General features: G+C 37.9%; 1 protein-coding gene across 2 annotated transcripts in view; it reads left to right on the top strand.

Moving 5' to 3' along the window:
* Positions 1-17,005, top strand: part of slc8a1b (solute carrier family 8 member 1b) — a 63,610-nt gene extending 46,605 nt beyond the window's left edge. Inside the window, exons 5-11 of one of the 2 annotated variants that reach the window (XM_077729222.1) lie at positions 662-774; positions 4,196-4,353; positions 6,369-6,468; positions 9,218-9,403; positions 9,469-9,558; positions 12,080-12,183; positions 12,371-17,005. In XM_077729222.1, coding sequence (XP_077585348.1) covers positions 662-774; positions 4,196-4,353; positions 6,369-6,468; positions 9,218-9,403; positions 9,469-9,558; positions 12,080-12,183; positions 12,371-12,643 — 1,024 coding nt within the window. In that variant the 3' untranslated portion in view covers positions 12,644-17,005. Of the gene's footprint in view, positions 1-383; positions 491-661; positions 775-4,195; positions 4,354-6,368; positions 6,469-9,217; positions 9,404-9,468; positions 9,559-12,079; positions 12,184-12,370 lie in introns of both variants that reach the window. The other variant, XM_077729223.1, reaches the window with a different exon arrangement.
* The last annotated feature ends 4,188 nt before the right edge of the window (positions 17,006-21,193 follow it).

The following is a 21,193-nucleotide window of genomic DNA, read 5'->3' as shown; positions in this document are numbered from 1 at the left end:
TGGTAGTAGTGAGAGTGTTGGTAATTGGTGATAGTAGTAGTAGGAGTTGTGGTAGTTGGTGATTAGTAGTAGTAGTAAAGGGTATATGAGTACACTTCTACTAGACTACATGTTTTGGTAGTAGCAGTAGTAGGGGTTGTAATATACATCAACTAGATGGAGCTGTAGTAGTAGCAGCAGTAGTGGTGGCTTGTTTTATAGATCCCCTACATGGAGCTGTATTAGTAGTAGGAAGTCATTGTTATTCTTCTACTAGATGGAGCTGTAGTAGTAGCTCCCTCCTGTGGGAAATCCAATACTTGCTATTTCCTCTTGTTTTCCTTGCCTTTTCCTCACTTTTCTCTTCTGCTTCTTCTCCTCCTGCTTTTCCTCCTTCCCTTCAGTAAAACCATCAACGTGAGAATAATTGACGACGAGGAGTACGAGAAGAACAAAACCTTCTACGTAGAGATCGGCGAACCCCGCCTGGTGGAGAACGACGACCCCAAAGGTCGGGAGGCGCTACTTTGAGCCAATCACCTCCTTGTGTGCCACATCTCCTCCTCGCGTGTGTGTGCGTGTGTGTGTTTTGTACATTGTTTTGTGCCGTGTTGTTCATTTTCATAGCATGCATGCATTTTTACCACGTCCTTCTATGTGTGTGTGTGGGTGTCCCATACAGGCAGAGCATAACGGTTAAGATCTTAGACCGTGAGGAGTACAATAAGCAGTCCTCCTTCTACATTCTGCTCCAAGCACCCCTGTGGAGGAGATGCAACGAGACAGATTGGACAGGTGTGAGACCCTCAACCCCTCTCTCGTTTAACCCAGTGGTGTCAAACTCATTTTGCTCGCCGTTTTTCTGCTTTTCTGGGAGGGCAATAAGGGCTGCCACCAAGGTCAAACATCCACAAATTGATAACTAATCAAGTCGATCAACTCCACCCACTGTCAAATGTTTTGAGACAATTGTCCATTCAGTTGGATTTTTTCAAACAATTTGAATTGAATTGAATGTCTTTATTGTCAATGGACCATTCAACCCTTCACCATAAAGTCATAAAAAGTGAGATTAAAAAAAAGTGATGAGAGAAAAGATATACATATATTTAAAATGTTTCTCTTAAGAACCAAAAGAAAAATTATATACTTTAATTTTAACTCATATGTATTGACATTTATACCAAAGTCAAAAAAATCTATTCTTTTTAATTATCAAACAAACAAGGATAATAGTAAATATTTTTAATATATTTTGATAAAATAAACCCCTTGATGCCACTTGTTGTGAATTAGTGACATTATAGATCAAATCAGCCCTTCTAGCATAACGTTGCTAAATGGCATCACACATAAAATTTATTTTACTACTATTATTACTTATTTAGTTTTTAATGTAATGTATTACGAGTTTGACACCTAACCCTACAGCAAAACTCCATAGACATTTAATCAGAAAAGCTTCCTTTAATAAGTTGGTTGCTATGAACGTTCATTCCCTGCCAACCAACCCTCAAATGGATTGGACATCTCTAGTGAAAAATTTCTAATTACACATTTATCCATTTTTTGGAAAGCCTTTTGATGGAGGTTCAGCATTGTCCCTATCTACCTTCATCCTTTTTCTTCATTTGTTTGTATTTTCTTTTTTACTTTTTCTCCCTTGCTTCCCCTTCAGGGTCTCGCTTGAGTGGAATCACACCTGTCCTCTCCTTTTCCTCCTTCTCCTCCTCCTCCTCCTCAGAGCTTTTTCTTCTTTTCTCCCGCCACTCAGGCGCTTTCAGGGCTTCTTTTGCAAGATGTGAAATAAATATACTGCCGGGTTTTAAAATGTCAGAGCTTTCTCACTGTGACATTTCTAGTGTTCGCAGGTGGAACGAGTAGTTCCTTCCTTCCTGCTATATTATTATATGTTTTTATCTGGTAAGGTGCCACCATTCCTACAATTTTGCCATCGGTTTTTTTGAACAAAATATGAATTTTTGCTGCTTAAATTCATTAATGTAGAAGGAATTCATACACTAAAAGCCCAATATATTATGAATTAGACATCCAATTGTCATTTTGCTGTGGCATAATAGGATTTATTTACTCGTAGACATCAAATCTATTTAAAGTGAGGAGGGGGGAGGCAAATTAATGTTAGTTTATTTGCTCACTCCAATGTTAAATTGATATGACGTTTATGGACGTCAATGGAAGCCAAAGTGTTAACAAATGCATGAGAATAATTGAGAGGCGAGTTCACAGCAGGCCAAAAGTGCAGCGTGTGAGGAAGGAACAGCCCTCAGAGGGCAAAACAGCCCAAAACACATGGGTCAAGACACACACACACACACACACACACACTCACACACACACACACATATACACACGCACATACACCGAGGAGCTCAGTGGGAATATACGTGACAGATTTTGTCTGACAGCAATGTCCTCTCGCCCTCCTTTCCTTGAATCCTCATGTGCGTGTCTGTGCTCTCTTACGTAAACGCAATGTTAGCATCTAATTGTATGAATTTGTGTCACTTTTTGAAAACATGAGCTTCTTCACTAACTGCCTTTGACGTTGATAGACGTCCAATTCATTTTGACAGGGAAGGGCAAATTCATTTGCTTCCAAAAAGTGCTCCATAAATTAGGATCAACTAACATCATTATTTTACAATTACTTAACCGTTATGTATTCATGCAATAAATATAAGAAGCGTTTCAGCATCAAAATGTCAAAATTCAACCCTATTTTTCATTACTTCAAATGGTGCAATGCATACATAACATCGTGTTAAAATGATCCAGACCCTTAATCGGATCAAATTGTGTCAAAAATATCATAATACCTGCAACTATTCTGAGTAGACTTGATATTGGATTGTCATAAAAATGGGTGATTCAGGCCCCCTATTTCCAATCTTCCAATCATTTCAACATTGACACTAAAAAGAGCCCATTTCAATTCAGTTGCAGCCATTCCACACCAATTTCCACAGAAATTGCAGTCTTCACTTAAGAACATGTGTGCACTCCATGGAGTGCTATAAAATGAGAGGTCGGTAATTGTCCACCTCCTGCAGTCGTCACAGCCATCTCGCGTCGTTCAACCCTTCGCTAGGAGCGTCTGTGGACGTGTAGTTAACTCGTGTGTATTTAAAGGCACAGTGACGGCGCTTAAGTGGCGCAGCATAACCAAGGGGACCCCATTGTCCTTGTAGCCACCGGAACGTTGACTTTATTGTCAACCAATTACACTCAACTAGGGCTGGGCAATACGGGGAAAAAAAGGAATTGTCTTGGTATATGGGCCATTTTATCTCATGATAATATTAAGATAATCTTGTGAACACAATCTAGTGTATTTATATATCGATATATATGAAACACAGATTTTCAGGATTACATTATTTGGAGTTCATGTTAAGTAGAAGTGTTATAAATGTGATTTGTGTGTGTTTTTATTGGTTCAAAGTATATTAAAATAGCATTCATTCTTCTTTTTGATAATTAATCATTTAATATTAATATTGGATCCGATTGTGTTGTCTGGGTTTTTAATGGGTTACATGTCTTGTCTTATATGTTATCAATAATCATGTCCTTTCTTTTATTGCTGGTGAATGTAGTAATGGTCACCGTGTGTGTTCACTCACCTCATAATTTGTTCATTTTTATTGATTTGAATCATTATATTGTCATTATATTTTTGCATATTTGTGCACATGTACATCATACATATTATACACGTATGAATTATTTCTGGGATGTATGCACCATCACTTTGTGTTGTGCATTATGACATCCCTGTTTAAGTACTTGATGTTGCAGAGACATCTAGTGATAACAAAATGACATTTTTATGATATCCCATCCATATTTTTTTCATGTAAACTCTCACACTCATACCTATGGGCAATTTGGGGTGTTTAACCAGCCTGCCCTGCATGGTTTTGGAATGTGGGAGGAAACCGGAATACCCGGAGAAAACCCACTCAACACTGGTGAGAACATGCAAACTCCACACAGGGAGGAGCGACCTGGGATCAGAACCCTCAACCCCAGAACTGTGAGGCCAATACATTTGGGTGGACAACATTTATTTAAATAAAATAGAACCAAACTTAGTGTATATTGGCCCCTCCCTGTCATAATGTGCCATCAATGGCACTGAATCACATATATTGTTAGCTAACTGATCTATATCTGTCTTGTGTTGGTGCAGAGGAGAAGCAGCAGCCTAAGGAAGAGGAGGTCAAGGAAGAAGAGGAGGCCCTGACAGGGAAGGACATGGAGGAGCAGCGCATTGCCGAGATGGGGCGCCCCATGTTGGGGGATCATGTCAAACTGGAGGTCATCATTGAGGAATCTTATGAGTTCAAGGTAAGATTCTGTTTCGAAAGGAAGCACTAATCAAAATAATGAGAATAACCGAAAAAATACAGTGAGGAGATGAAGCTGTTTTTTGCAGTATTCACCTCAAATTTTTATTTTATTTGACTTTAAATCTACAAAAAAAGGATTTCGCCATTCCCGTCATTCAAAGAGAGCTCTGCAATATGTACTGAATATGTACCAAAGATGGCAGGTATACATGGGAAATAATTGTTACTCTCCCACGCGCTCTTTAGACAAGAGACAGTCAAGAAGATGGACGTGAATAACAAGCCATCATTTGTAGCCACTTCACCTGCCAAATTGTGCTCCCACACATTCAGCATGATTTGCATGACACCATGTGTCCTATTTTGCAAGTTTTACTTGCTATAAATGAGGGAAAAACTGCACACAGATTTCAGGAAAATCGGTTTCTATTGGTGTTGCTGCTCAAATCTACATTTAGTGCTGACTGGTCACACAATTTTGAAACAAGTATCCAAATCAGATCTGGTCCTGTTCAGACTAGGCCACATAATTGACCCAGTTGACAGGTTGCCATGGCAACCTGTCAACTGGGTCCAACCAAGGCATCATCCAGTTTAGGGTGACAGTCCAAAAACTCAAGTCCACATACTACAGTTGCAAAAATTCCATGAATTCCATGACGGTTGACATGACAAAAGCGTCATTCAGTTTCAATCTTGGCGGCCGCCAGACCTTATTTTGATTGACATTTCTTTCCACATTGCAAAGACCCTGCACACGCATAAAAGGGGAGCAAAATGGTCACCCAATCTAGGCTCCCTATTTATTTTCATTTAAAAAGCATTTACTGAGGGCTGAGATAATAATCCTACGCATACACACATGGGTACTAATTAGCCGAGCAGCGGGACCGTTATCCTCCTCCTTTCTTTGCGCATCAGAGGAAGAACCGGGACTCTAATTGTGTTGAATGAATCTTGGAGGGGTGGAGATAAAACCTCGCACACACACAAAGAGGAACAGATATGCACGCAAGCAGACTTTTTTTTAATGTTCTTGTCGTTAGAATGACTTGTGGAATAAATTATGTCCAATAAAAAAGACACACATGAAGTTCCAGGAAACTTTGGCTCTCTGCTTCCAAGAAAATTACATGATAAAAAAAACAAAAGGATTGAGAGACATGAGTTCATGGATATGCAAAATTGTTATTTCAGCTACATTTCCATCGGCTGCAAAAAAGTAGCTTTAAATACCTCAATTTTTACAGTACTTGCCCCTGTCAGGCTCTTTAAGAACAGAAATGGCTGAATGTTAAGACCAACTGTATGTGTACATGTAAGTATGTTTATATATATTGGATTGGATAACTTTATTTATCCCGTATTCTGGAAATATATGTATACATAGTATATGTATACATACATGTAAATATGTGTATTGTATATACGTGTATACATGTATATATAGTATACGTATACAAACGTGCATATATACATAAAACGTGCATATATACAAAAAAATGTACTCACTTTTAGAATGACCAGAAAACCTAAAAGTGAGTACATTTTTTTGATACACCGTGTATATACGTGTATATATGTATATAGTATATGTATACATATGTGTATATATGTATATAGTATATGTAATCATACGTGTATATATGTATATAGTATATGTATATATACATGTATATATGTATATAGTATATGTATATATATGCTATATATACATATCTCAATTGAGAGTTTATCTGTATAAAATATATTATATTTAAATACTAAATTACATTGCGGGATTATTTTTTGTCCAACAAAAAGTTCATGCTTTTAACAATGATAGACAATCATGTATGTGAATTGTATAATGTGTGGGATCTTAGTTTGTTATTAATAATGGATAAATATTCATGTTGTGAATAGATATTCACTGGCAGTTCCAATGGTTTGGGTGTCTATGGTTTTAGATGTATGAATTGTGTGTTGTGAGTCAACAATTAGAATAACTTGATTCTTGTGTTTTTTTGACAGAACACCGTAGACAAACTGATCAAGAAGACCAATCTGGCTCTTCTGGTGGGGACTAACAGCTGGAGAGACCAGTTCATTGAGGCCATCACTGTGAGCGCAGGTAAGATGGCAATCTGCTAACGCACACGCAATTTCCTGAATATGATGTCTAATTCCCATGAAAGCAACCACTTGGATCAAAGCTGATGTTTTTCCATGTATGAAAAAGGTCAGGCCATCTGTCGACTTAGAGAGGTGCCACTTCCACAAGTCTAGTTACATTTTGGTTGCCAGGCAACCAAGGGAGAAACCAAAGAACCGTGGCCGAGAAATCATCTCACGTGATGTTTTTGGGGCTTCAGAAGTGCATCTGCTGCATTTATATAAAATTGATGGCGACATATACATGCAAGAAACCTTTTTTGAGTGATTGGATTCAAGATAAAATCTTTCGTTTTGTTTCACAGCACGAAATAGATGGTACACTCGCATGAGTCATCTTTAAAATCTAATGTTGTTTTTCCACTTTGGAAACTTCTTGCATTTTTTATTAAGGGTGACATTTTCCAAAACAATTTTCTTCTACTCTACAGCTTTTAAATATCACATTAATCAGCTAACAGCCACTTGAAATATATTATTACAGTGCGTGTATTAGTAAAAAGGCTCAGTTGATGGAAAGTTTCTTAGTTTGTTTGTTCGTTTTTTTTCCGCCAAAACTTGTTGAAGATGAAGTATTATTCTAATGGTTATTACTTTCACGTATAGGAGGGTGATAGTAGTTAATTTGATTGTTCAGTGACTCGACAGAATTTTTGGATATTGAAATTAGTATCCTCGAACCTCGTTTTATTGCAATGGATGAGCTACTATAGATTGACTTTAAAGCCGGAGTTGAATTCCGTGTTTGATTGCAGTGCGGTGACAATCAAGCAAATGCAAGTCATCACACAACAAGTGCTCAAGTGTTTGCAATCTGCAGCAATTGGCCGGTGAAGGGCTTTTCACGCGCAGGAATGCCACAAAAATACTTTCAGGGTCACGACAGTGGAAAGCTGAAATGTTGACACTTAACAGTTTAATTGAGCAAGTGACTCTTTTCCTTTTTTTAACTACTCAAGACCTTTATGTGGATCAGGTGACTTTTTTATCAACACTTCATAGGACAGGTGGCTATTCTTGGTCATTTAGAAAAATGTTAGCAATTTTTTTCTAAATTGATTATTAGTAGATATAAATAGACAGTTTCATGTATACATTGATGCAATGTTATTCGCAAGTAATAATAATAATAATAATAATAATAATAATCGGACATAGGCTTTGTCATCATCATTGAGTCGACAAAAGCCTATTTGTCATCGTACCCAGCTGCGCATGAAAAAAATGCTAAATCAATGAAATCTGAATGAATAGAAACAGAAATAAACACCGGTTACAAGTCTAACCAATGTTTATTTATAAAGTAGATTTAAAATGACAGCAGTAAAGAGAAAGCTGTACATAACATAAAAGCAATTCAAAATGACAAATCAAATGCAATATATCAACAGCTGTTAAAAAAATGCTAAGAAAGTAGGAATCATATCAGTTACAGTCCCAAGTATTAACAATAAGTTGAATTTATGGCAATTTGCATGTTTCTGTGCCATTGACGGCATTAGACGTCCAATCCATTTTGACTGAGAAGGTCCATAGCGATTGGATGGCTACTAACGAGTTAAATGAATGTCCTGCAAGGGTTTAAAAAAAAAAAGATAGTCTGTACATGAAATTATTCAAAACACACACGCTGGTCAACATTAGGCTTTCAAATTTTTTTTTTTTTTGTGGCTTGATTGATTGACTTGCTGCATTTACTGATGAATTTGCCTTGTTTACTCCAAACAATCAGATTAATGGTACCTAGCTCTGGAGTGTGTGTGTGTGTGTATGTGTGTGTGACAGGAAAGCTGACAAGGGTGGCGTCACATGAATATAAACATGAGCGTGTCAGCGCAAGTCAGACACCCGCACCCGTTTGGGGCTGTTGTCATACCGACGCAGCCGACGTTCACACTTCAAATTGGAGCTGCCAAACCATCTGGAAAGAATTACCATTTCAGATTAGCAGATGTAATCTTGGGGGATTGGACGTGGGAAAAAAGTTGGAAAAGATAAAAATTGGAAAGCTTGAGGTGCTCTTTCAAGGGGATTTACTAGACCATAGGAGACAAAATCCAGGCACAGTGGCCACAATTGAAAACAATATTTGTGTGGCCTGCAAAAGTTAATCTTATGTGCTAAAATAAAATGGCACTAGTATTTTTTGTGTTTTCTTTTCCCAAAAAGGATACAATAATCTTACTGTTATAAACCAATGGAATTTTTTGCAAACTGATAAATTGCATGTCTTTTAGTATGAATATCTCAATGTTAAACATTCCTTTACTGCCATGCTCCCATTTCAAATGCATTGGACGTGTGTGTGGTAGCCATTTAGCAAACACCACTTTAGTTGAAATTGGTTCAAGTCAACCTTTTGAAAACATTGCAGTGCTTCCCAGTGGACGCGCCGCCCTTATAATTAAGACACAGAGGTTGTGGGTGGGCTGACCTTCTCCTGGCCGTTACATTTGGAATTAATGAGCGGGTTAGCGGCCGTGTGTCGACCCCTTAAAAAAAACCCGACATTTATTTTTAACCACATAAAAAGTCTGGATGAGTTTTCTTTTTCCCTAAGAAATGGCATGGCTCAATTATTCGGATCCAAATGCACAAACACTTAATTTTATCCTCATTTCTACAATATTTAAGTGTTTCAAATGTATAATTTATATATTGATGTCAGCGTTCCTTCATTGATTAACTTGTGAATTCAACTCGAACAGGCGAGGATGACGACGATGACGAATGCGGCGAGGAGAAGCTGCCGTCGTGCTTCGACTACGTCATGCACTTCTTGACCGTTTTCTGGAAGGTCCTGTTCGCCTTTGTGCCGCCCACCGAGTACTGGAACGGCTGGGCGTGTTTCGTGGTGTCCATCTGCATGATCGGACTGCTCACCGCCATCATCGGTAACAATGCCTGCGCCTTCGCTTACTCTTGCCGACCTCACGTTAACTCTAACGTGTGTCCGCAGGCGACCTGGCGTGCCACTTTGGCTGCACGGTGGGCCTGAAAGACTCAGTGACCGCTGTGGTCTTTGTCGCCTTGGGAACGTCGGTACCAGGTGAGCTATCAAAAATCCAGAAAAAAATGTATCGTTGCAGGGTTGTTTTCAGTAAACATATGCATATAAAACCATGTCATAACACTATCTTTCCTTTACAAAATAACAATCCAATCTGCCAAATTCATTTATAAATAGATTTTATTATTTGTTTTTAAGAGGCCCTGATGAATTTGAGTCTTTTAAGAGAGAATATAACATCAAATGAGGCAAAAAGGCCATAGTATATACAAAATTATTTTGGTTGGGAGCCGCATGCAGCTCGAGAGCCACTGTCCTGCTTATAATTCAGTCTCCCACTTCCAATGTGATCATGTAATTGGAGAGAGAGTGCACCTTGGCCAGAAAAATTACTTTTTTTTAACTGCCATTGATGTGCTAGATGACCAATCCATTAGAACAGGGAGCGATGGCCCTCCCACTTCAAATTTATTGGTCATCTACGAGTAATAATCGATTTTGTGGGAGGGTGCTTCTTGGCAGAAGAACCAAACTATTTTTTCTAACTCATTGGCTGCCCGTAATGGTGCATTAAAACTCCGCCCATACTTTTTTAAAGTATTTTTGCTAATATGTGGATTCCGGCATGTTCATTTTGAAATGCAGCAGTTTAGCATTTTGAAATGTGATACTGTGGGCATTTTCGAAGATGAGATGTTGGGTCTCGACATCACACATTGGTAAATGTGCTATTCCCCTATTGGATTTTCTTCCTGTTTCTACTTGACGAGGCTGTTACGAGCATAAAACGTCCCCCGGGTTTCTCATTTAAGAGATTTGTGTTGCTTCGCATAACATTTGCAATTCAGCGCAGCCATTTTGAGCAAGAGATTTATTTCTCCAATTTCCACTTGCGCACTTTTTTTGACTGGAGGGAAGAAAAAAAAAGAAAATCCGAGGCCAAGCTGCAATGACGATGCAGTAAATGATTTATGACCATAGCGGCCCCTTTAAGACAATCAGTCACATATGGGGCAGGGGATGTAATAGGGTGGGCTTATTTGAAATTCTTTAAAAAACATATTAAAAAAATAAGATAAATGAAGGAAAATAGTCATTTATCTTATTTAAAAATGTAATTAAAAAAATTATTGTATTGATTGATGTTTTGCCATGTATTTGCTTTATTTATGTCATTTTCATGAAGTCACTACACATAGTTTACTTTTTCAGGCTTCCATTCCTAATCTATTAGTCAGTGGCACCTTTAATGTGCTTTGTGTGATTACAATATGTCATTTGCATGCGACCATTTGTCATGTCAGAATTGGGTGGACTTACAAAGCATTACAACAAAACACACAACACATACACACACATGGTGCAGTGCACAAAATGGAAAAAAAATGTCACCATTTACCCTTATTAGCACACACGCAAGGCTTTCCGCAAAACGGACTTGCAGTTATTTGGCTTTCCCCACTTCATAAATACTGTCTTGCCCTGCCGTTTCCGTGACGATTAACCTCATTTATCACCGCCAACACACACACACACGCCAAAGCAATAGAACAAGTCGCGAGGAAGTCAAAAGTAGAGGTTGTAAACACCTGAGCTTTTACAAGCTGAATTTTACTTCCCAGTCCAACTTATTTAAACAACAAGGACCACTGATCAAGCACTGTGTAATCAAGGATTAATGATATAGCCAATGATTCCTAGCCAGCATAGCGTGGATAGTAGACTCCATTATGCCATTTATTTTTTTGTAGAAAGAAATAATGATAATTAAAATGTCCTCCAGACATCCATGAACAGTTTTAGTTTAGACATTTCAGAAACTCTTATTTTCGCTTTTAGGAAACACACACAAAAACTTGCTTCTGCCTTTAAATGCTTTAAAGTTATGTCACTAAGTGGCTGCCATTAACAATGACGGACGTCCAATCTATTCGGAGTGGGAGGCCTTGCAGTGCAAATGAATTGCGTCTATCACCACCATTAAGCGACCCTGCAAGACGATCATCCGTTGGCCCAAAAAAAAAAATCAGATGTAATGCAAACACGGTGGTGCAGATGGTGTGTGTACGCCCACCAAAGAGAGCAGAAGGTCCTTGAAGCTTAATAGCGACTTGGGAGATTTATCTGTGCAGTCCTTTTTTTCCCTTTTTTTTTCCTTTGGCCCATTGCCTCTCGCCCTAGCTGCACCTCTCTCGCACCATTCTCCCTTATCTCTCTTTTTTTATTTCCCAGCGTCATCCGTTTCGGATGACGTTTCAAGGAAGAGCATCCATTTTCCTTTGCCGCTTGTGAATGAGGGTCTGATCAAGCAAAGGTGCTGACCTGTGAACACGTGATTGCTCTTTGGAAGCCATCTTTTGTCTTTGGGAAAATAGAGATGAAGTTGCCAGAGTCGTTCCAGTCGCAGTTGAACAAAATAATTTTTTGAATAAACCGAGAATTTGGGGAAATTGTTCATATAGTTATGTAAAATATAATATAGTGAGAAAAGTATGTAGATTGTAGAACCTAGCATTTCCTGAGAATATGGACAGTAGTCATTTCTATACATTTTCCACAGATACGTTTGCCAGTAAGGTGGCCGCCATCCAGGATCAGTACGCTGACGCCTCCATTGGCAACGTGACCGGCTCCAACGCCGTCAATGTTTTCCTTGGAATCGGGGTGAGTACTTTTCATTTACAAAATACTTTCATACATCTCTCGCCCAATTCCCAAATACTCACTTCCAAACCCTCCCTATTCAAACGGCCACTTGTCGCAGAAAAACGTACCATTCAGAGTCATCCATCCATCCATCGTTCACTTAGCCACCAAAACCCCAATCTAAAGCTTTGCGCGTTGTCGTCAGGTGGCGTGGTCCATTGCCGCCATCTACCACCAGAGCAAGAATAACGAGTTCCGAGTCGATCCGGGCAAGCTCGCCTTCTCCGTCACGCTCTTCACCATCTTTGCCTTCATCTGCGTGGGCATGCTGATGTACCGGCGGCGGCCCGAGATCGGCGGCGAGCTGGGCGGGCCGCGGACTGCCAAGGCCCTGACCACCATGCTTTTCGTCAGCCTGTGGCTCCTTTACATCCTCTTCTCCTCACTGGAGGCCTACTGCCACATCCAGGGCTTCTAATAAGTCCCTGTGAAAGAATCTCCTGGTCAAAACGCAGGCGGTCCGTGCCGGCGGCGTCGTAAAACACGCGGAGAAACTCTTTGATTGAATGACTTCGCATAAGAAAAGCCACTACAGAAAAAAAAATGAAAGAAAGAAAAAGAAAAACGTCTTAAATTCGCCAACCGTTGAGTTTGCACAGCGGGTAAAGTTCGGAAACACCCCAAAACGGATTGGTTGCGTTCGTGAGTCCATGCATGAGCGGACCACACCGACGAGACAACCTGAAGGTATCCGCTTTGAGTGTGTGGACATGATTGCTGCTTAGGGACTCAAGTACTGAGTAGTCGAGTACTGTGAAAAAAAACTAAATCTCGCCTCTTTGTTTTGTTTTTTTTTGCCGCGTGTGACTGAAAGCGCTTTCGTTAGGTATCCCCTCCGTTTGTTTTTTTCGAGCGGTCGTCCCCGAGATGTAAATAAAGCCGAGCTTACTCGCGAATTTACGAATGTTTTTCCCGCGCTCTCCTGGACGTCTTTTTTTTGTTCGTTTTTTTGCGTTGCTCGATACTGTAGAAAGGGGGGGCTATGAAAACGCGTGCTTATACCTTTAATAAGGCCTCGTCCGGTTGGACAAAATGGCCACTGTACCGTTTAAAACTGTTAGAGTATTACGAGTGCATATATAAATACGTATATAAATATATATAGAAAAATTTATGTGTTTTCCACCGATGTAGATGTATGAATTATTAAGGTATCACCCTCTGTAAAACCTCATTTTCTGACGCGACGCTCCAAATTTATGTGTCTTAAACCACAACCCTATCATAATGAATGATCAATGGACCAATCCGAATCCTTAAGGGCTGACCTACATTTATCCATCATCGCTCCTGAAACCTCACTCGCAGTTCCGTCTAAAGGCTCCGCCCATAAACTTGACATAATGAAACTTTAGCATGGACAGCCCATCAAATCTGAGTTTCACTTTTTGGGTTTTTTGTTTTTTTCAGGGCGTATTTTCACCCTCCCAAAAAGTATACTGAGATTTGGGAGTGTTTAATTTAAAGGGGAACAGGCATGGTTTGTCTTTTATTAAGTCTTTGTAAAGTAAAAATGTGGAAATTGGCTACCATTGACATAATAGACATTATAGAGATTCATTTTGGTTGAGAGAAGGGTGAATAAATATTTGTATTTATGCTTATATGCCTCTCCCAGTCAAAATGGATTGGAGGTCTGTTGTCATCAATGGCGCTGAAAGATTGTTGTCAAATTTAAACATCCAAAAATGTTCTCACTAAGACCTGGAGGCGCTCTAAATAAAAGCCAGCTAAGGAAAATCCCCCTATTAAACTAATTTATTAGGCAATTAGAGCACAAGTAACACAAAAGTACAAAACAAAATAGTAGTTCAAAAATCAAGTGCAAAACTTATGTCCTATATATATATATATATAATCTTTTTCTCTTTTCTTACCCCCAATAAAAAAGTAGTGACTTACTCTTTCGCATGAAATAATCTATTGAATGGTTGCTCAATTAGATTTTTAAAAAAATTAAATGAATATTTTCATTTCAATCATTTTTATTCATCTTTAAAATGTAATATAAATTTTATTTTTATGCATAAAAACATGTATACATTTAAAAAAAAATCATAAAAACAAAATTAATCTATTTCAAGTGAATGAAACACTGGTGGCTTAAAAGTAAATATGAATTTTTGACAAAAATTCATCTCGTGGCAAAAACGGACCATATTAATCGCCAACATCATTGATCAGAACTTTCTGCTCATGTTTTAATTCTTAATGTGTATTTGCGATTATGTCGCCAATAGTTCAAATTTTGCGTGATTCTGTAATGACTGAATTACTGTTTTAATAACGACGATAATAATAATAATCTTTGCCCGACTCTTGCATGATGCACGATTTTTTCCCCCAGTTTGGAGTTCTCCTTGAAGGCCTTCGAGTGCCAGTTTACCCCTGTTTTTTGTCAAAAGGGAAATATTTCTATGCGAATATTTGCTGTCCAAGCAACCGTACAAGGGTTTTTCTAGCCGAGGGGTCTTTTCATAAAAAAAATAAATAATAATCAATTAAATAAAAAATGCAAATTTATTTCATCTTCTTAAGAGCTTGTGAAAATCTAATCACGTTAAAAACTTTCTATGTATTTGTCTCTTCACTGGCATGGAGCTGAAGGTTTATACACTGTAAAAAGTTGTCCTTTGCTGCGCCACTTTTTTAGTAACATCGTGGTTTACTAAAAAGGTGCACGCTTGCCCAATTTGTTTGAGCGCAGGAATGAAAAGCTTGTAGTCGCGCGTACGTAGATGTTTGCATCAAATTAGGTAGATAGCCTTCGTATTTTCATGGGGAATTAACTCATTTTGCCACTGGTTTTGACGATTCTGCCGGGGCTAAGGCTGCATTCAGGAACGCTAGGGAATTTGCAAACTCTACAGATTTCGTGAAAAGTGCAGAAAAATAAATATTTGCTCATAAACGTTGAAAAATGCACCAAACACTTGCAGTTTTCGGTGGAATTGAGTGAAATAGAATTGACGAGAAATTGCGATTTCCCAGTTGTCACAAATGCAACATTAGCCCGATTAGCATTGATGCTAGCAGGAATGGACAATTTGTTTCAGTTTTTTTTTTCAATGAAGGAAAAAGATTTGCACTGACTTTGTGGCTTCTGTGAAATAGCTACTGCGAAAATGTTTTTCTTTCTTTTATTGAAGTTGCTTACAATGTAAACAACCACGTTGTACAAAGCAGAAAACGAAAAATCTTTTAAAAAAACAACAAAAAAAGACACAATTTACCTCCTGGTTCACTTCATGACTAATTGAGCGACGGACCAACAGACAAAAAGAGGAACCGGGACGACGGTGGGAAATGATCGGAACTAGAAGCGAAAGAGGGCAAATGAAGTTACAGCCATATTTCGTTGATTTGTGGGTCAGCGAGCATCCGTGTGTATCGTCCTGGTGTCTTACTAATCTGTCCTCCATCGCTTTTTGTCCCCGAACGGGAGGCGGCGGCGATTTGTCTATCTGCATCAATCGCCATCATTTTCGGGAATGTCAACGTGCTACTTGTGGACACAGTGCATGAATGCTAGCGTGTGTGTACATAGTAGAATTATAGACAATTGTATACCATCGTCCTAATTAAAAAAAAAAAACATAAAAGGGTCCGAATGCTGTACAGATTCAGGTTATTTTACCCTCATTTAAAACATTTTTGGAGACGGACTTGCACATTACGATAAAGACAAAAGTATTGATTTGCTAGAGATTAAAGTTGTATATTTTCCAGATCTATGATTTTCTTGCAAAATTCAAAAACTAATCATTAACATGTTTAAATAGTTTTTTTTAAATATTTGTATCAAGTAGCCTAATGGTGTGTGTGTGTGTTGCAGAAAACAAAATATCCACAACTTTTTTGTCTCGCTGAAATTACATAAAGGTAACACTAAATAATACTGAATAGGCTCCAGCACCCCCACACCTCTTCAATTTCTTCAATACTATTAAAACTAATTAATTGGCTGCCATTTAACTTGCAACATTTATTTGATTGGTCCCACTCAAATCAGATTAATAATAATCAATACCAGCCATCCCATTTAAAATAAAAATATAATATCGATACTTAAAAAAAAAAATACATTTTACATCTCGGAAATATACAACTTGCGTCTCTGTGTATTTTAGGTCTTTTTTGCTGTTATAATGTGGTCCTCACACTCCTTTCACAAAGTATGTTTCGGTATTCTCCTTTAAAAAAAAAGGATGGAGGTGAAAAAGGCAATATTTTCCGTTATGGAATGAAAACAAGAACTAATCAAACGCTTGTTTTGTCGAGAAAGAAATACTATTGTGTATATACTGTACATTGTTATTAAGACAAAATAAGCGCAGAAGAACTTATTTATTGTGGCAAATGACATACAGTCCAGTTTATTTCCTTTTGGGGGACATTGCTAGTATTTTTACCTTTCTTGGTTTTCCACGCTGGACATTTCAAATGGAAATTTTTTCCTTCACTCGCTCCCCCTTGAATTGCTGTCATTCCCATCATGCATTGCTCCATTCAATTTTCTCACACACGTCTGCCGTTTTATTCATGTTTGGTCAAATAGAGATTTCTTTTCCTTCAGTGTGTTAATGTGTTTTTTTTCTTTCCTGTTAAATGATTATTATTTGTCAGAGACCAGTTATTTGTGTGTGTCTGTGTGTGTGTGTGTGTGTGCACACGCGCTTGTGCGTGTGTGTGTTGCCACTAACTGTGACTGCTCTCCATGGTACTATGATTAAAAAATCCAATCAAATAAAGTTTGGGATACCCTGTTTCAGAGACAAAATGACTTTTGTGATTTACTAGCATGTTTGCCAGACTAATCTGCAAAATGAGAACTGAAATCAGGGCTTTTTTTTTCAAAGTAACGTGTACTCCCTATTAAATCCATGAATATGGAGGAGAAAATTGCTAATCAAGGGCGGCTTATATGCGAGAAATTGTAAAATTTTAACAATTTTAAGGCAATTTTAAGGGTGCGATTTATACGGTACATCCAAATTGGCATTTAGCCGCCAGGTCAAAGATTTGTATGTTTTAAGCCAGGTTATAGAACCAAATTCTATGTCCAACCTGGCTTGAACATTATCTACGAGGTGAAGCAAGCACTTGTGTGTGTGTGTGTGTGTGTGTGTGTGTGTGTGTGTGTCAGCTGTTTCTCCCATAAACATGGGAGAGCAGATTAGGAGAAAATGTCAGGCAAATACCAGAGGCTGAACTCTGTCCCTCATCCAGCGTGCGATCCGCCATTGCTCGTATATGATGGCATTTTAAACATTTTTTAGGTGATTACATGTGATGAAAATCCAGTAACAATAAAGGGGGAATAAAAGAAGAATTGAATTTTCAACCGTTTGAACCCATCGGTGACGAGAGCAATGAGTGTTTGACAAATGGTGCATTGGCGCTGATTGATTGTCTTTTTTCGAGTCTGTTCCAAGTGACTGCAAGTTCATTCTGCTCAAGTGAAATAAATCGAGCAAGATCAATCAATAACAGTCTCTCGGACCTCCACATTGTAGCACACACACTCGTAGGTTCCTCTTTTAGTCACATGCTTCAAATGAAATCATCTTTTTTCTGTTAATTAGGTTGGTGACTATTACTCTGATCGCAAGTTCCTTATCTAAACTTTCATCCTTTGTAGCTGTTCTAATGAAAGATGGTTTGTATGTTTTATTTAAAACTTCCACAGTGCTTTATAGATTAGATTAGATTAGATTAGAATTTTATATCATCCCGTATTCTGGAAATTCAGTAAGCACAGACACAGAAGACATTGTAGACTTAGGTAAAAAAATATATATATACGTATACAAAAAAAGTATAAAAAGTATCAAAAGTGCATATTTTAACCGCATTTGAACTGCATCCAATGCTAGATTTGCATTAATAGGACCTGGTTTTGCAATTTTGTTGTGCTTTTCTGCCCCACATGTTGACTTTGTAACACTAATTATTGTCAGATAACAAACATTCAATTATGTTTGTGTGCCCCTTGTTCCTTCCCAATTTGTAGGATTATTTCTGCAACATTTGGAAGATTTTTTACACCCACAGAGTTCGGTTTCCAAGTTGCCAGGTTTCCAACTTCCTCTCTCCCATTTCATTCCTACTTCACTCTTTGATCCTCTGTCCCTTTAATCTTTTTTCTTCTTCTGTGTCCTGCCTCCATTACCGACTTCGTTCTCTGCCGAAAGGCCACGGGCACGAACCCCGCCGAGTCGGAGCGGTGCTCTTTCTTCGTTACTTCACGGCAACAACCAACTGAGAAGAAAAAAAATACTCTTCTTCCGTCTGCGTTTAACCGAGTGGACGTCAGTAAACCGTCAGCTTGCACGGAAATGAAGAAAAAGTAATAACAGCAATCGGGGGGTATTATTGAAGAGGTAATTGCGGACGTAAGGTATGAGTCATTGCTTGAGTGCTTGGTTGGCTATAAGGACCACTTGTACTGTACAACATATCCACAAACTCTTGTATTTTAGAAATAACGTTTTTTGTTTTTTGTTTTTATATCAAACATTATTTTCAAACCCAATCATTTTAGGCTCCAGCCAGTTTCACTGTGGATTTCCAACTACCTTTTGAGAATTACGGTAGTTAAGAAGTACTTTTCTTCAAGTGCTATCTTTGAGTGGTGCAATTTCAACTAATCCTCTTTATGTAAAAGGAGCAGGGGATGAAGCCAGAGGCACCATGGGATTGGAAGTAATAGCTACCAACTGACAAATAGGCCAAGGGCTTTTTATTTAGCTAAATGGAACACAGAGAGGCCTTGCTGTGGCTGTTTTTTTTTTCTTACAAGATTAAATATGGGGCAAGGGAATTTAAGTGATGTTCTTTTTGTAATGTGGGACAAGGACTCCAATGACTTCTCTTGATCTTTTTCTTATAACTTTATTAACATGTTGGCTGGCACTCGATTGGCATCCAATTCTTTTTGACTGATTGAGACCAGTCAAAATGGATTGACCATCTATTGCCGTCAATGGCATTGTCTTTCGTTGACTCACATTGACTAAAATGAATATTTCAACGGTTTCATGTCACACATACGAATTCATCTTTCTCCAAATGGATTTATTTGTTCATTCATCAAGTCTGTCCCCACGCTTCGTCTTTTTAAAGGTCACTTTTGAATTAGGCTCTGAAGATAAACATGTTGTTGCAATGAACCCAATAAGAAGTTAATGAAAGAAAGGAGACAGAGACAGAAAGTAAAATAGAGATTGGAGAAAAGATATAGAAAAAAAAGGCAAAGCCAGACCCTTTAATTCCAATTCTTACTTATGAGGTGAGCCAAGTTGGAACATTTGGGAGATTAAGATGAGAAAACAAGGTTTTAGCCTGGAGTTGACCTTTCAAGTTGTCTTGCGGGGATTTCAAACTCATATTGTGCCCGAGGCTAGGCTCAAATGGTTATATTCCACACTTGAAAACCCTTCCCAGGTGTCTTCTATATTAAAGTAGATGAACATTAAGAAAAATAGCCATTCCGTTGCTAAAGTCTACTTTGTGTGTTTCTTTGTGCATAGGCAGCAGAAGTAGAGTCAATTGAGTTCCCCCACAAAAAAAGGGTCAAATATTTAGATTAGGTTTTAATATGAGAACTACGTTTTAGAAACAGTAATATGATGAAGTGCTTTTTACTAAATAAACTAGAAAAGGGCAAGGTATTAGAATGAAATGAATGAAGTTCACTGGAGGAATTCTATTCTCAGACCAATGCTACTGGAACTTTCACATCCAGCAAATCAGCCTAATTTCGACGTAATTGACATTTATGCCCATCAATGACATTCATGAATTTAGTTTTGGCTAGTACATAGAAGAAAAAGAATCACTTTATACATGCTATCATTATAAAAATGAAAAAGTATTTGCATGTGTTTTCTAATACAAAAGAAACTGCCACAAAAATAAAGAATATATATATATATATATATATATATATATATATATGTATATATATATATATATATATATATATATATATATATATATATATATATATATATATATATATATATATATATATATATATATATATATATATATATATATATATATATATATATATATATATGTATAAAATCTTTTTTCTAACCTGATGAAATCATTAGTTAGTGAAAATGTTTCTTTAATTATGTGGCAATGAATGGGTTATGATGAAAACAGTGTTTCTAAGTAGTTTTTCATTCCTGGAACTTTTGGATACTTTAAATTATTGCTCTTTGCAAGGACTCCGCTTAATAGTAGCCTGACTTTCTTAGTTTGATATTGTCCGATATTTTCCATTTTCCTTTTGTAAATCCAGGAATTTGATTAAAAAGTGTCAGTGGCATCCGTCTCGTGGGAAATTATGCAAACATGGCAGGTTGCATTCTAATTCTGCTGCCTTTCACAGTATCATTAAAGCCCTTAAAAGTTGTCATGTGAGATGGATGGTGATTAGAATGACCCTGAAAGCCTCTCTCTACATGTACATTTAAAACAAGATGAATGGCTCTCTTACTGTTCCGCTTTTCTTTGTGACATCGCCCACGCAACAGCTTTCACCGGGAGGTGATATGCAACGTGCCCGGGCGGAACGGCGATATCAATTCTGCTTTTCTGCTGCTGCCATTTGCTGTAATTAGCCTTGCCGCTGCTAAGTGGACACACAAAATGGATGCAGTGTCACACAAGCACTAGTACAAACTGACGTATTGCTCAGCAAAGGCAAAATAGAACCATTAGATGAAAAGTGCAGTATTGTGCAAGAATAAAATCCAAAATGGCTAATTTCCTTTTCAATATCAGGTACGGCTCAGCAAAGTCCACTCAACAAAAATAGAAAATATTTTTCTAGGTTTTGAAGTTTAAATACAAGAACATTACGTGTAAAGACAAGAATTTTCCATTAAGAAGTTCTAGCAGGGCAAAAAAAATATCTATTTTTTTTAATAACTCACCCAAAACTGTTGCTTTC

The sequence above is a fragment of the Stigmatopora nigra genome, chromosome 12, assembly GCF_051989575.1.
Source record: "Stigmatopora nigra isolate UIUO_SnigA chromosome 12, RoL_Snig_1.1, whole genome shotgun sequence".
NCBI lineage: Eukaryota > Metazoa > Chordata > Actinopteri > Syngnathiformes > Syngnathidae > Stigmatopora > Stigmatopora nigra.
This window is presented reverse-complemented; position numbering and strand designations above follow the sequence as displayed.